The 14,632-nt window shown below is 44.4% G+C and overlaps 1 protein-coding gene across 16 annotated transcripts in view; it reads right to left on the minus strand.

Moving 5' to 3' along the window:
* RBFOX1 (RNA binding fox-1 homolog 1) overlaps positions 1-14,632 on the minus strand; it is a 2,017,010-nt gene that overhangs the window by 81,510 nt on the left and 1,920,868 nt on the right. For 15 of the 16 annotated variants that reach the window (XM_034670397.1, XM_034670388.1, XM_034670394.1 and 12 more), the window contains one exon: positions 8,336-8,416. The exons of the other annotated variant lie outside the window; for it this stretch is intronic. In XM_034670397.1, the coding sequence (XP_034526288.1) occupies positions 8,336-8,416 (81 nt within the window). The remainder of the gene's footprint in view (positions 1-8,335; positions 8,417-14,632) is intronic. 16 annotated transcript variants of the gene reach the window in all.

Consider the following 14,632-nt stretch of genomic DNA (forward strand, 5'->3'; position numbering starts at 1 on the left):
ATCGACAGAGTTGAGCAGTTGCCAACAGCAACCCGATGGCCCACAAGGCTGGAAATATTTACTGTCTGGCCTTTTAAAGGACAATTTTGTCAACCCCTGGCCAGACAGATCAGACATGGAAGAACTGCCGCTCCAGCAATCCAGGGTTGAGAAGAAGCAAGCACACGTTGGCCTGAGTGCAGAGGCTGGACAGCTGCCTAGAGGCTGCCCTGGACCACTTCCTGCCCGGCCACGTCCAGGAGCCGAGCCCGTGGTTGCCTTCACTTCCACTCACCGGTGGATAGATTCAGAGACTAGTGAAGACGGAAGTCTTGGGACTGAGCTAGGTTGGGTTCAAAGTTGATCTGGCTAGGTCACCTTGGTCAAATTTCTTAATCCTTCTAATCCTAAATGTTTTCAAGCAAACAGGCATAATCATATTTCACGCTTTCCTTGTGAGGATTCAAGGAGAAAGTTCATGTGAAGGGCTCAGCAGAATGCCTGACGTACAATAAGTGCTCAATAACCAGGAGTTAATATTGGTATAGTTACTATCATTTTTTTTTATTATTTCAGGGCTGGACTAGGGTAGGGCCAGTTAGGCACACACTTTGGGTACAAAATTTAAGAGGAGGTGACACCAAAAAACCCACCAGTAATCAGGATAAATCTTAAGTTTTTAAAAAATCAAAATTATTATTTAAAAAGCCCATGATGAACAACAGACTTTCAAATGTTAAGCAAAAAAGTGCTATGTTGAGCATATTGGACCCTAAGGTAAAAAAAAAAAAATGGGTAATACTCATCCTGTCTTAATGAAAATTTTGATATTTTGTTCACTGTCAATTTTTTTCCATTAATTTAGATTTTTTAAAATAATGTCTTGGAATACTATTTATCTTGACTACTGAGTTTTTTGGCACCTCTTTAGATTTTGTCTAACGTGAGTCCCTCTCTTGCCTCACCCTCATCCTGGCTCTGATTATCCTTCTTTTAAGTGACTCCTCCAGAAAATATTAGAAAAGGCCTTTTCAGAGCCCCACGGAGCTCTGAAATATTGGAGAGGGAGAGAGGAGACACGGGTCTTTCAACCAGTGTGTCAGTAACACAGTGACCTGTACGTATACTTTCTATCAACTGAACTCAGTCCACTGACATTTTCTGTATTGGGCAGAAGAAAGAGGAAGCCATAAATTAATTTAGGCTGTTACTTTAATTACAGAAACCAGTGGAAGTTCTATCAATTACCTAAAATTAGAACAGTGCGGGCCTGATTTATGTTGTTTCTGCCACTTGAATCATTGTTTTATGAATTCCACACAATTACTTCCATAAAATCTGCAATCAATACATCAATTAAAACCATGCCACCACTGCTTGCCCTTGAGTTTCATAAAAGTGAATAAATGAGGAAGTGATTTTGCATTTGGATAACATTTAGCATCCTGGGACGGTGGTACTAGATTTCCCGCCACCCTGTGGTCAGGAATGAAGATTTCAGGAGGAATTAACAGTCATCTTCCTTTCTCGTTAGGACTTGTCCTCGCATGGATCTCAAGCTCATCTGCGGCTTCCGTGTAACTATGTGAAAATACACTTGCTTGCATTGGTAAGCACATGGAGCCAACCGTACATTTCTGCTGGAAAATGCTTTTTTTGCCTGTTGACAAATAAAACTGGTACCTCTGTGTCAAGGTACTTGCTGGGGACTGAAAAGTGTCCTCCCCCCACAATTACATGTTGACACCCTAACTCCCAATGTGATGATGTTTAGGAATGAGGCCTTTGGGAGGTAATTAAGTTGAGGTAAGTCATGAGGTGGGGCCTCATAAGAACAGACACCCAAGCGCTTGCTTTCTCTGCCCTGTAAGGACATGGTGAGAAGGTGACCATCTATGAGCCAGGAAGAGAGCCCTCATCAGAACCCACCATGCTAGGACCCTAATCTCAGAATTCCAGCCTCCGGAATGGAGAGAAAATAAGTTTCTGTTGTCTAAGCACCACCCCCCATCTACGGTATTTTTTATGGCAGCCCTAGAAAAATAACAGAATGCTAAGGAATACTTGCTCTTGGCAGGGATCTTGTGACCTAAAGTGTTCTCTAAAGCTGTAACAAGAGAAAAGACGGATATGCTTGCCTGTGTCTTTAAAAATGTAGCTGGAGTGTAAGCAAGATCAAAGGCCCAAATAGGAAGTATGTTTGCGATATCTATGCTCTTCACAGGTTAATTCCCCCTAATGAATAGTTCTCTCTCAATGTGAATTAAAAATAAAATAAGAAACAGAGCAGAGGATCATAGGGGAAGGAATGGAAAACTGAATGGGAAGTCGTCAGGGAGAGAAAAACTGAGAGACTCTTAACTACAGGAAACAAACTGAGGGTAGCTGGAGGGGAGGTGGGTGGGGGGATGGAGTAACTGGGTGACGGGCATGAAGGATATCAGGATGGAACCACCAATCCCATGTTTGGGAGGCTAGATGTGGGATTTGAGGCACTGGGATGTCAGCGTATATGTAAAGATACTTGCTGCAGGCTTTAGGAAAAAAAGTAGTTTGAATGAGTGTGGACAGAGAAAAGCTGAAGGACCACGGGACGGCGTGAAAATACCCAAACGGCTGAATGGGAGGGAGCCAAAATCTGCTATTAAGTGAAACAAAATATGATTAAAATGTGTAATGTGTGCATAATACATATGGGTGACACTCCCCTGTGTATAAAATCAAACTACCAACACCCCCATTTCATGTGTGTATGTCCTTCTTTGCATTATTATGGAGAAAATGTGGAAAGATGCTTTGCAGGCAGTCAATATGGGTTACCTTAAAGGTGTATGTTTTTGGATAATACGGGGACATTATTACCACATCATTCCACACACGTGTGTGTGTGTTTATTTGCATACTTCTCTAATTATAGGGAGCACATGCTGTATTTGTAATTTAAAGTCTATTCATGAAATTGTAAAGAAAGCAGAATTAAACGGGTAACATTGACCGGCTCTGGGAAACATCTACGTCACATGGAAATAAGGATCAGTGAGAGCTCGCTTTGCTAATCCAAATCAGAAAGTGACATTGCCATTCATTGGAACCATGGATTTACCTCTTGATATTTCAACTAATAAAAAATGGAGGTAATGTTTTCATTTGGAAGAAAGGTGACATGTTCTTTCCATTCCTAGTTTTGCCTGGAGTCATTGTTGATAGTAAGTACGCACTGTACGCAAACAGCACTGATAATAAAGCAGGTGTCTTTCCCCCAGACGGGAGGAGCATACAGATCACTGGCCCCAGGAGCGGGAAGGCAGTGAGCGAGCCCGCCAGCCCTGCCCCAGCTTTTACCAAACCCCTCTGTTAAGGGGTCAGATGTGGGCTCTTCAAAGTAAACACAATGCTATTAAATGAATTCAAATTATTTTAAAACTAACAAAGTAGTTCATGTAATAACTTTAATTAGTTTAGCTGATGAAATGTTAATGTTCTTAAGACAAAAATACTAATATTAAATGTTTTCCATTTGGTACAAGTGATCTTGCCTAATTCTCTGGAGTTTTGCTTCACCTTCATTTGTCTGCTAAAAAGTTGGCCCACTTTACACTCTGGATGCTAGTGGTTCATTGGGACACATGAGAGGATGCGTCATGTCCCGTGACACAAGCCGAATTGGGGTTTCACTCCAGGATAAAGGTCGGGATGAGGGGGAAAACCTGGGGTCAGTCGGGGAGAGATGGGAGAACCTGTAGGATTAGGTTGTACTGACACGGAGCTGTGAGTAGAAATCTTTCTCTTACTGCTTTCATGTCCTGGGTCATATTATCAGGATGATTCACTTAAGTGGGGGAAAATCCATTATGTAAAAATGCATCTTAAAAAACAGATAACCTCAAGTAGGAATTATTTTCATTACAGAGGAATTCAGCAGGGTTCCTTGAAAACCCATCTCCCCTACTGCATTTAAGGGTGTTATTTACAGATGATTAGCTCTTTGGCTAGGCAGAGGGGCAATTTAAGTCTAAAACATCCAAGGCCAGTTAAAGATCCACGGGGGAAAAAAAAGCCAACACGAGCTCAGGAGTAATCATGGAAGTCAGTAAATACATAAGATCTGATTTACGAAAGTGTAATGTATACACACCTTCCTACAGGAGTACAACTATTAGATAACCATGAGAAATATATACATTTTCAAGTTAAAAAGCAGGTGCATCCTACAAGATTGCTGAGAAGTAAGGAATCCTCAGCTTTTGGGGAGAAGGCTGGATTCTTAGCAAAAAGAGGCCACACTGTTCAAAGGTGTGGTGGCTCTAAAGACAAGAGAGGTGGCTCTCAGGCATGTGGATGTCACACTCAGAGAGGAGATGAACCTGGGTGGCCGTGTGTGTGCCCGTACTGTGTGTGTGTGTGTGTGTGTGTGTGTGTGTGTGTGTGCAAGCGCCCATGTGTGTGACAGAGACAGAGAGAGCGCAGGCAAACAAAAATGACCCTCTATGTGCTGGCGGGATTGTTTCTAGAACATATGACTCTGCACTGGAACATACACCTTAATCTGGAAGAGAAAACCTAAGTGATGTTCAAAGAAGCCAGCTAACCCTGTGACCCAGCGACTGCACTACTAGGTATTTACCCCAACAGTACAGATGGAGTGAAAAGAAGGGGCACCTGCACCCCAACGTTCATAGCAGCAATGTCCACAATAGCTAAACTGTAGAAGGGGCCGAGATGTCCTTCAACAGATGAATGGATAAAGAAGACGTGGTTCATATATACAACGGAATATGACTCAGCTACCAGAAAGGATAAATACCCACCATTTGCATCGACATGGACGGAAATGGAGGGGATTATGGTAAGTGAAATAAGTCAAGCAGAGAAAGACAATTCTCATAGGGCCTCACTCATGCATGGAACATAAGGAATAGCACGGAGGACCATAGGGGAAGGGAGGGAAAAACTGAACGGGAAAAAATCAGAGAGGGAGAAAAACCATGAGAGACTCTGGATTTTGGGAAACAAAATCCCTGAGGGTTTCGGGAGGCGTGGGGGATGGGGTAACCAGGTGATGGGGATTAAGGAGGGCATGTGATGTGATGCACTGGGTGTTAAATGCTACTAATGAATCGTTGAACACTGCCTCAAAAACTAATGATGTGCTGTATGTCGGCTAACTGAGCATAATAAAAAAAATACATAAAAATAACACCAAAAAACCCCCCAAAAAACAAAAACGAAANAACACCAAAAAAACCCCCAAAAAACAAAAACGAAAAAAACAAAGAAGCCAGATAACGGCAATCAGTCCAGCCCCCAAAAGTATTGCTCGCCTGGAGCACTAAAGCCGAAAGCCTCAGCAATGCGTCTCAGGGAGGAACGGGACGTCTTCACACGCAGCGTCGTCGCCTAGAGATGGAAGTATCTACCGTCCCTTTGGCGACCCAGGTGGGGAAGGAGAAACCTCCGCGTTCGCTTCCTTAGAGACACTCCCCGAGCTTGTCAGTCTGGATGCCATTCCTTAACAGATCGACAAGTGAAGATCCTTGGTTTTTTTTGGGGAGGGGGTGGAAAAAATATTTTATTTTTATTTTTTTTTAAATAATAACATTTTTTAATTATATTATGTTAGTCACCATACAGTACATCCCTAGTTTTGATGTAAAGATCCTTGTTTTAAGAAACTAGGTTTTTGTTTTGTTTTGTTATGGGGTAGGACAATGAATTATTTATTAATTGTTGTTTCCTTTAACACTGATATATACAAGGACATTTCTTTAATATTTCTGAGAAGTTTCTACCAACAATGGGGGGGTTGATTAAAATGTACTATTGTGAGATGATAGAATATTATGAGGCCCTTAACATATTTTCATAAAGTGCACATGACATGATAATCAGTGAAAATAATAGGATGAAAAATGTGTAGGTAATATGATTGATTATGCAATTTAAAAATGAAGGGTGTTGGACACACATTATACAGTTTCTATAATTATTATAAATTTTTACTTTTAAACTCAGAAAAATGTATAAACAGTGAAGTGATATTGTCATTTTGGATTTTCAATCATGAAATGGACACTTTATATCTGAGATCAACACACTTTTTCTGTAAAGAGCTGGAATGACAATATTTTAGGTTTCGTGGGCCACTTCTGTCTCTGCCACATGTTGTGTTTTGTTTTTGTTCTGTTTCCACAATCCTTCAAAAAATCTAAAACCCACTCCTTAGCTCACGAGCTTTTCAAAAACAGGCTGTGAGCTGGATTTGGTCCCTGGGCTGTAGTTTGCTGACCCCTGCTTCAGATGACATCGTCTCCTCTGTATGCCTCCCCTATTTTAATATGAAGAATTTGCGATAGATTTCCATGTTTGATATTGATGATACACATTTTCCCCCAAAGCTGCCTTCGAATGACTATCCCGATTCAAACCAGCCCTTATTTGGAATTAATCTGAACAGAGAACTGAAATAGAAATGCATATTTCATATGATCATTGAGAGCCATGGTTTCCAATATGGTAGCCACTAGCCCCCTGTGGCTAATTAGAGTAACAGTAATTAACATTGAATTAAATAAAAAAGTCAGTGCCTCTGTCCCACGAGCCCACGTACTGGACAGCACAGATATGGAACATTTCATCTTAGACAGTTCTATAGGACAACGATGTTACAGAATAAAACAAAATAACACTCTGGAACTCAACTGTGGTTAAGTTTTGGACCGCCAATGTTCCTTCAGAAAATAACATTTATAGAGAAGGGAGGGGAGAGAGACAAGGGAATGACGATGATATTTAGGGTCAAATGGAGCCAGAAAAGCTGTCAAAAGTTGAATAATCTCCCAGGTTCAAAAACCGAATCTACCACATTGTGGCTGTGTGATCCTGGGTTATCACTCTGCCTCAGTACCCCTCCATTCCTCTGCTGTAAAGCAAACATTATAATACCTACCTGGTGTGGATTTGGAGGACGAAACAAGGTTGAGCAGGTGAAAATATGTACTAACATCCTAATCTTAGTTCTACAAGATACACGCACACACATTTTTGCTGCCCAAAGGGGGCAACGTCCATACATTAAGAAAGAACCACTTCTTGCCTGTATGGTTGGATTTTGGCTTCCCAGAAACACAGGAAGACACTCTGCATTTACTTCATGTCTAACCTGCTGTGGAAGGTGCTATGCTGGTTGGGAAGAACACCAGGCTGCCCCATAACCTGGCACCTTCAGAAACCCTGGGGATTCTCACAGTCATGTCTTTGGTTTCTGGTGACTGTTTCTAACCTGTGCTCCCCAGCAAAGAGTTTGGTTTTTCTGAGCCTTTGGGAATTGAGATGCTTGATCTTGGCACTTGGAGAGGATTCCCCTGTCTCTCATTGTCCTAATCATCATGCACCCGTTACTGCTGCTCTCCATCACCCCCTTCTCTAGCTGGTCTCCAGCAGCCCACCTTCTCCTGTCCCCACACTCACTGCTGAGCACTGATCCCAGTGAGGACCAATTTCTTAGTTATGGGGATTTCAAAGGGTGAAAATCTTACAGCCTATGAAATAGATGTGAAGGACTCAGCTGTGGCTGGGAGTCTTTCTCAGGAGGGGCAAACCAGCTGGGGGTACCATGATGGAATCCACGAGAACTGTAATTGTTCAACCTGTTCTGGGAACTGGGGTGGGGGTGGGGCATTTTTCTACCCTGGAGCATCCATCCCAGGCAGAGAAATCCTTGGTTTTTCCCTGTCAACATCGTGATCTATCTTCCATATTTATTTTTGGTCTTCTCCCCCAGCACTTGATGGCTATATTCCTATCTATCAAAGTGCCTTTTCTTGTTGTTCCCCCCACCCGGTTAATTGGGGGAGAACCACATTCTCTCTCCTCCTCCTGCTCATTGGAATCACATAGCAAAGGGCAGAACAGCCTTGCAAACAAGTCGTTATTTTCCACCCTTAGAAAATGGTGCCACTTGGATGGCCTGCATATTTTACGTCAATTATTTTCACGTTAATTTGCAAAGCTGTCATAGAAGGCAGGCAGTGAGCTTTAGCCCCACCCCCCCATGCGCCTTCCTCCCCACCCAGACCAATGCCCCATGTCCCATCCATTGGACCCGATTTGCCGGGTCTTAACAAAGGATGACTGGGACATCTGGAAGTGAGCATTCAGATGTAATGAGCAAAGGGGTTCAATGCTAAGGTGACGGGGACACAGAGACATGCTTATGAGAACCAACCTGATCTTGTGGAGAGCCACAGGGAGGGTGGAGCAGAGAGGGAGGGGAGGAGGAGAACTTACATGGCAGGGAAGGTGATTGGACTCAGATTTATGTCACAAAACAAAGAGAGAGCCACAACAGCGGGCTTACTTGCGGAAGTATATACAAGTGAACTGGGGGCACTGTACATGGAAGATCCCTCCTGGTTTGCCTGGCACAACAGCACCGTGCCTACGAAAGAGAGAGAGATAGATGGTATCTGGTTTGGGAACAGGCACACTACACCTGAGAGATCACGGCAACGCAAACAAGAAAGGCAGAGAAATGAAAACATAGCCACATCCCCGTGCACGTGACGGGGACACCCGTGACAGCCCCCTGGCTTAGCCGCAGGGAGTTGGGAACCCACCCTCCAGCCCTCCAAGCACGGGTTACCCTCGTCACCTGGGGTTTCTGTAGTGGGGTCTGGCTGCTCCAGGACCCAGTTTTGGATCGGTGATGGTGGCAGCATGGCACACGCCAAAGGGGGCTTGAGAAATATCAGAGAGAACTAGATGACAGGGCTGGCTCAGAGGCCACGTAGCTGTGTGATCTTGGTAAGTCACTGTACCTCTCTGTGCCTTGGGATTCCCATCTGGAAAATGGGGTGAATATACCTACCTCCAGGAAGGGTTGTGAATCGTATGGCTAGAGATGTGCCCCAGGCAGGGGCTGGCAAGTAATCATGGCTCAGTAAAGGGGAAGCACGTGAACTGCTATGTTTGGAGGAAACTTTTCCTCCCCCCACTTTAGACTGTCTGAGTCAGTTCTTCAGGGGAAGAACAGAAGTATGGCAGGGCAGAAATGAACGCAACTTTCACCTTCCGCATGACCCACCCTGGACCCACGCTGGGCTTGTGGCGAGACAATCTTCGGCTTCTGCGTATCTCATTTCTTCCCGAAAGCTCCCAGCCTTCTAGCCGGAGAAGCTGCCTCACCGAGCCCGCACTGCGGACCTGACTGTCCTCTGCCTGGTTTAAAGCAAAGGGCGCCGAGCTCATCCTCGCACAGTGGAATTTTACAGCGGAGAGGAACGGTGGAATCCGGAGATATCTCCTCAATCTGTGATGTGTTCTGAACCACCGCCCACTCCAAGGACGAGCAGGGTCAGGAATCCTCGGGGTATCAATTCTCTCTCCTGCTGCTACAAAGCTCACACTCAGACTTTGAAAAGAATGAGAGAGACTTCTGAGGAGTTGTCAGCCCATTACTGATGATGGAAACGTGTTCCTGTGGTTTCTGTTCACTTGCCTACATGCGATTTTGGGTTTTGGATCTGCCTGCTGTCACCACAACGGGAAAGCTTCCCCCATGAGAAGAAGCCTGTCTCACCGTGAGCTCACCCACGTCGTTGGAGCCCTGCCCTAGTGCTGGCTAAGGGGTTCTACAGTCCTTTAGTATCTTGCCCAAGGTCAACAGAAGTGTAGTTACAACTTGCAGAGTGAGTGGGGGTCTGCCAAACAGAGAGGGATTGCCACGTGAACCGTCAAAAGCCATCTTTCCTGAACTAAAAAACCGAACGCAGTTCCAGAGGTGGTCTCAGTGACCGCTGCCCCCTCCTTCAGGTACGGAGCTGGAACAGATGGAACCTATGAGGAGGACTGAGAAGCTTTCTGCAAATTCCACCTCTACCTTCTGTTCCCTGTGTTTCCCTGGATTTTGTACATTATTTCCAGGTAAAGCAAAAATGGATTAGAATCCCTAAGTGGCCCCTCTGTCACCAACTCAGCCACCTCCATCCATTCTTTGACAAGGAGAAGCAGCCCCGTGGACAGAAGTTCTCTCTAAAGGCATGTCCCCTGGTCCTTCTGACATTTACCCTGGTACCCTACGCTCATAGCTGGAGAAGAGCCCCCACAAAAGCCTGGCTAGAAGAATGTGACTGACCTTCTCCTGGCGCTAAATGTATTCAGAGTTGGGCCTCAGTCATGATCAGCCTTTGCTAAACTTACGGTTCTTTCTTCTATTTTATTTAAAAAGTTTATCCCAACATATAAGATGGGAGGTGACATGGTCTAATTTCTTCACGGTAGGTACTTCCAGTTTTGGCAAGAAACTGGCACAGTACTGTAATTAACAGCAAACAAACTGAACACCCAGACCGTGGGGCTGTGGGGTCTAGAATCAAGCAACAGGAGTGGCATGCCCCCCCTCCCCAGAGGACACACCCTGACCCCCGCCCTGCTTTACCAGTGAGGACTTGGTCTGACTTTGCAGAGGCCATTCATCCCTATGTTCTTGCTAACTGCCAAAACCTTAGATAGAAACGGACATTTCTGGAGGATACACAGAGAGCTGCCCAATCAGCATCTTCTAGGGTGGGACTTGTGAGAAAACTCGATGGGTCTCTCATGTCTACCCCTGCTTAGAAAACACTTTTAAAATGAAATCTGATGTTTCTTGGGGGTGCCTTGGTTTCAAAAGAAAAACAGCATAGTTGTAGCAAAAATATATCCAGAAGGACATTTCAGTATTGTGCAGTTAAAACCTTAGGGTCAATTTTCAACACTCTCAATGCAATTTAGAGAATCTCCTGGGACACAACACAGATTCCCTCTAGGAAGCTAAATCCTGGCAGGGCATAATGAAGCTTTCCTAATGCTCTTATGCTGTAGATCCTGAGAAACTGTATTGAAATAACTTCTTCGGATGCCCTCTTGGTAGTGAAAAAAAAATTCTTTACGCAATAATTTTGACCTTTGTAAAACAAAATCTATACCGTCACAAGACTTGCTTTTTATTTTACCTAAAAAACATCCTCTAATTTAATTTGCAAAGTACTTATTGTATGTTCTCTTAGTACTTTGTGACCTTTTCTTAAGAGAAAGCTTTGAATTAAACAGAAACAAAGAGGCAGAGAAGAACGCTGTAACCTCTACGCATTTTTTGGGCGGGGGCGAGTCATGTGTGTTTGTTTAAAAAGTAAGTCAAATGGGTAACAGGGTGCAAGCAGCAGCATAAGGAGTGCTTACAAGGTCCTTCAAAGCACTTTGTGATGCAGCTTTCTAGTGAGTCCCTTGCATTGTGTTTTCTATCCTCACCCCATCCCCCCAACATTGACCGTTTGCCTCCAGCTAGTATGAACTGTCCGCCACCATGGCCACATCCTATACTTCTCAGACTTCTGTGCCTTTGCTTATAAAGCAATTTTACTCTGACATCCAGGCTTTTGAGGGAGGACGGGAAAGGGGGCTTTCCTCCTCATAATGTAAAGATGGCAACTGTGTTCAGTTTCTACCACTAGCCACCATTCCCTAGCCAGGACAGACCATTCATCAATTTCCACAGTGTCCTTTCCTATTATCCTGGAATCCTCAGAATCATTCTTAACACAGCTTCTAGGCAGTTGCTACCACCTGATTAGAGTTGGTGGATGGGATGCCTGCTCCTACCGTTAGGTTAAACCATATGATATTGACCTTTTTATGTCAAAAAGGATTGAACGTTGGGAATTTCATGGGGTCTAATTTTAAAGAAAGACCCCACCGCAATTCCTGCTGGGTCATTTAGAAGTTGCCTCTTTCCCCACTTTCCAGGAATTGATGGATCGTTCCCCCTTCTACGCTCCCATCACACTTTAAAACAAAAAACAAAAAACTCCCTAGGCACGCCTGGGTGGCTCAGTCAGTTAAGCCTCTAACTCTTGTTCGTGGCTCAGATCTTGATCTCAGAGCCCTGAGTTCAAGCCCCGCACAGAGTGCCACGCTGGGCATGGAGCCTACTTAAAAAAAAAAAAAATCTCTTTCGTAGATCCTTTGCCACACTGTACTGCAACTTTCCATTTCCATATTGGACTTAGCCACAATGAGCCCCCCGGGTCGCAGCCAAACCCTACTCATCTATTCCCAGCCCCTAGCAAAATACCTGACTCTCGGAAGGATTAATGAATATGATTAAATTGTTATGTTTTTAAAGCCTTCTTCATTTCTATTTTCTTGGCTAAAAATAGTGCACTAACCAATCATTCTTGGGGGCACCTTCTTCTGCCCCTTGTTTATTGCTAGGGACGTTCAAGCCTAAAGTCCAGGTGCAGTGACAAGGCCTCTCCGAGGGATTCGCTTCCTTCCCCCTCTTCTCTGGTTCCTTTGAGGCAGACTCATGCAGCTTCTCATGAAATCCGAGCAGCCCGTACCTGTGCCTGGCACAAATTGGCTCCACGTGGCAGACCGAAAGTTTGGAATAATCAGAGCCTTTGCAAAGTCTGTCACACTCACTCATCAGCACCCCAAATTCCGGCACGATATCCACACGGCCACTCCCGGGCAGGATTGGGAATCCTCCAGCTGCGAGAGGGTAAGCCAAGGTCCATGTGCGGATGGGGCATCCCAACCCTTTCTTCTTAACCGGAGACTCCCCACAGCTCTGGGGATTGTTCCTGGCCCCATGAGAAGCAGGGAGAAGCCTCAAAGGGGTGATTCCTATCACAGACAGGGAAGAGGAAGCATCTAAACTCTGTATTCTGTGGCCAACTCTTAGGTGAGGAAACCGGACTCAAACCAACCGGAACAACAGTGCATTTTCACACCTCTGCCTTTATAGAGGATGATTCCTCTCCCTGGAAGCCCTGCCCCACTCCCTAGATAATTCCCTTCTGGACTCGGCTGTGGCTTCTCCTCCTAGAAACCAGATCTATTTGCCTCCACCTGCCAAGTACAGCTTCCTTCCTCTGCTTGTCTAAATTGTGTTGTAATGATCTTTCGAATAAGTGTCTTCCCATGGATGCTGTGATCTCCAAGAGGTCAGGAGTCACATCTTTGATCTCTGTCATCCCTGTGGGTCCAGGGAACTAGGCTGAGAGGCAGGAGGGGCCTGAGAAGAGGAACCAGAGGGTTTTGGACAGGCCGCCATGTTGCACTTGCAAGAAATAAAATTAGAACGCAAGAGGGAAAGGAAGAAGAGAAAGGCTCTTTTGAATGTCTGCTCTTCCATTTTAGTCCCGAAGAGGCAGAGTGCCAAGCCAGCCCAGGGTGAATGACTAGGCCCGTCCTGTATTTTCTGAGTTCCACAAAAAAAAAAAAAAAAAAAAAAAAAAAAAAAAAGAATAAAGAAAGAAGGAAAAAAACATGTCAAAGAAACGCCCCAACTGCCTAGCAACTGGGAGTGGCTGAGTCACTTCATCAGCTCCAAGATGAAGATGAGTTAGAACACTTGGAGAAGAATGCTCTTATCTCTACTGAAATGAAAAAAAAATTAAAGGCACAAAGAAAAACAACCACACTTTATTAATTTTCTAAGAGCCAAAAGGGATTCAGGAGCACCTGCTGTGAAAGGTTCTGAGAGTGTCACGGGCTGTCTGAGCCTCTGCAAGCATCTATGTGCTGACCCAGAGTCACTTGCAAACAGCCCTTTGCTGGGGTCCAGCTTTCCCAATGTCACTAGGCCTGGTGACTCTGCAGAGAGGGCTGAGAGGAAAAATCCCACAGGCCAATGGGGAATGAATGCAGGAGGCCATTCCAGAGCTTCTCTGTCGCCAGTGCTCAGCTAAGAAAAGGCGGCCTGTGAGGGCTGTCATTCATTCCGCAGTGTGTATTGGCTTCTCTAATGTACTAGGCACTGTGTGGGTTCTGGGGCACATCCGCTGAGCCTACTGTGCCCTTCAAAAGAATGACACGCTGTCTTTTGTAGTACTCATATGTTCAGGAACAAATACATACACAAGAAAGGGAACAAAGGAATGAGTCCGAAACAACCCCCAAACCTGAGACCCTATGGTTAATTTACTTTGCTTGCTGAGATTAATAAAGTTTAAAAGTAATTTTGGCACAATTTTTATGAAACATGACTATTATGACTGGCGAGATGTCTATTCCACATTTCTGTTACATATTGCAGTCGGAGCTAAAAATGTTTCATAGTAATAGTAATCACTACTAAAAATAGTACTTTCATTTTATACCAAAAAAGAAGTTTTTATTCAATATTTCCCCATACATTTTTACACTGTATTTGTTCCTCCCTAGTAAGAAGAGTCAGATAGTATTAGTCCCTTTTTAGAGATGGGAAAAAAATGGCACAGAACAAGGATGTGGTTTACGAAAAGCCTTATCATCAGTCAGAGGCAAATTCTGGGTGAGAAACAAAGCTATCTAGGCTCCTAGAACATGACTCACTTTATCAATGACTCCTTCTTGCTTCCATTGTTACAGAATGATTTTTTAAATATATTTTTAAATTAGAATAAAGACAGGAAAACTTTGGTCATAATTGAAAGAACAAGCTCTAAGCTGGTGACAACAGGATACTCCACCGTAAGAGAAACCTGCAAATGTCTTCTTCACAGGAGTGGTACTTTCCGAAAGGGGTGCCCTCAGTCCCCCATGGGTTCTTATAATCACCTGCATCATCAGCATCACCTAGGGGATTTGTTCAACACAGAACACTGCTAGGTCCCGCTCCCAGAGTTTCGGA

Source organism: Ailuropoda melanoleuca, chromosome 10, assembly GCF_002007445.2.
Source record: "Ailuropoda melanoleuca isolate Jingjing chromosome 10, ASM200744v2, whole genome shotgun sequence".
NCBI lineage: Eukaryota > Metazoa > Chordata > Mammalia > Carnivora > Ursidae > Ailuropoda > Ailuropoda melanoleuca.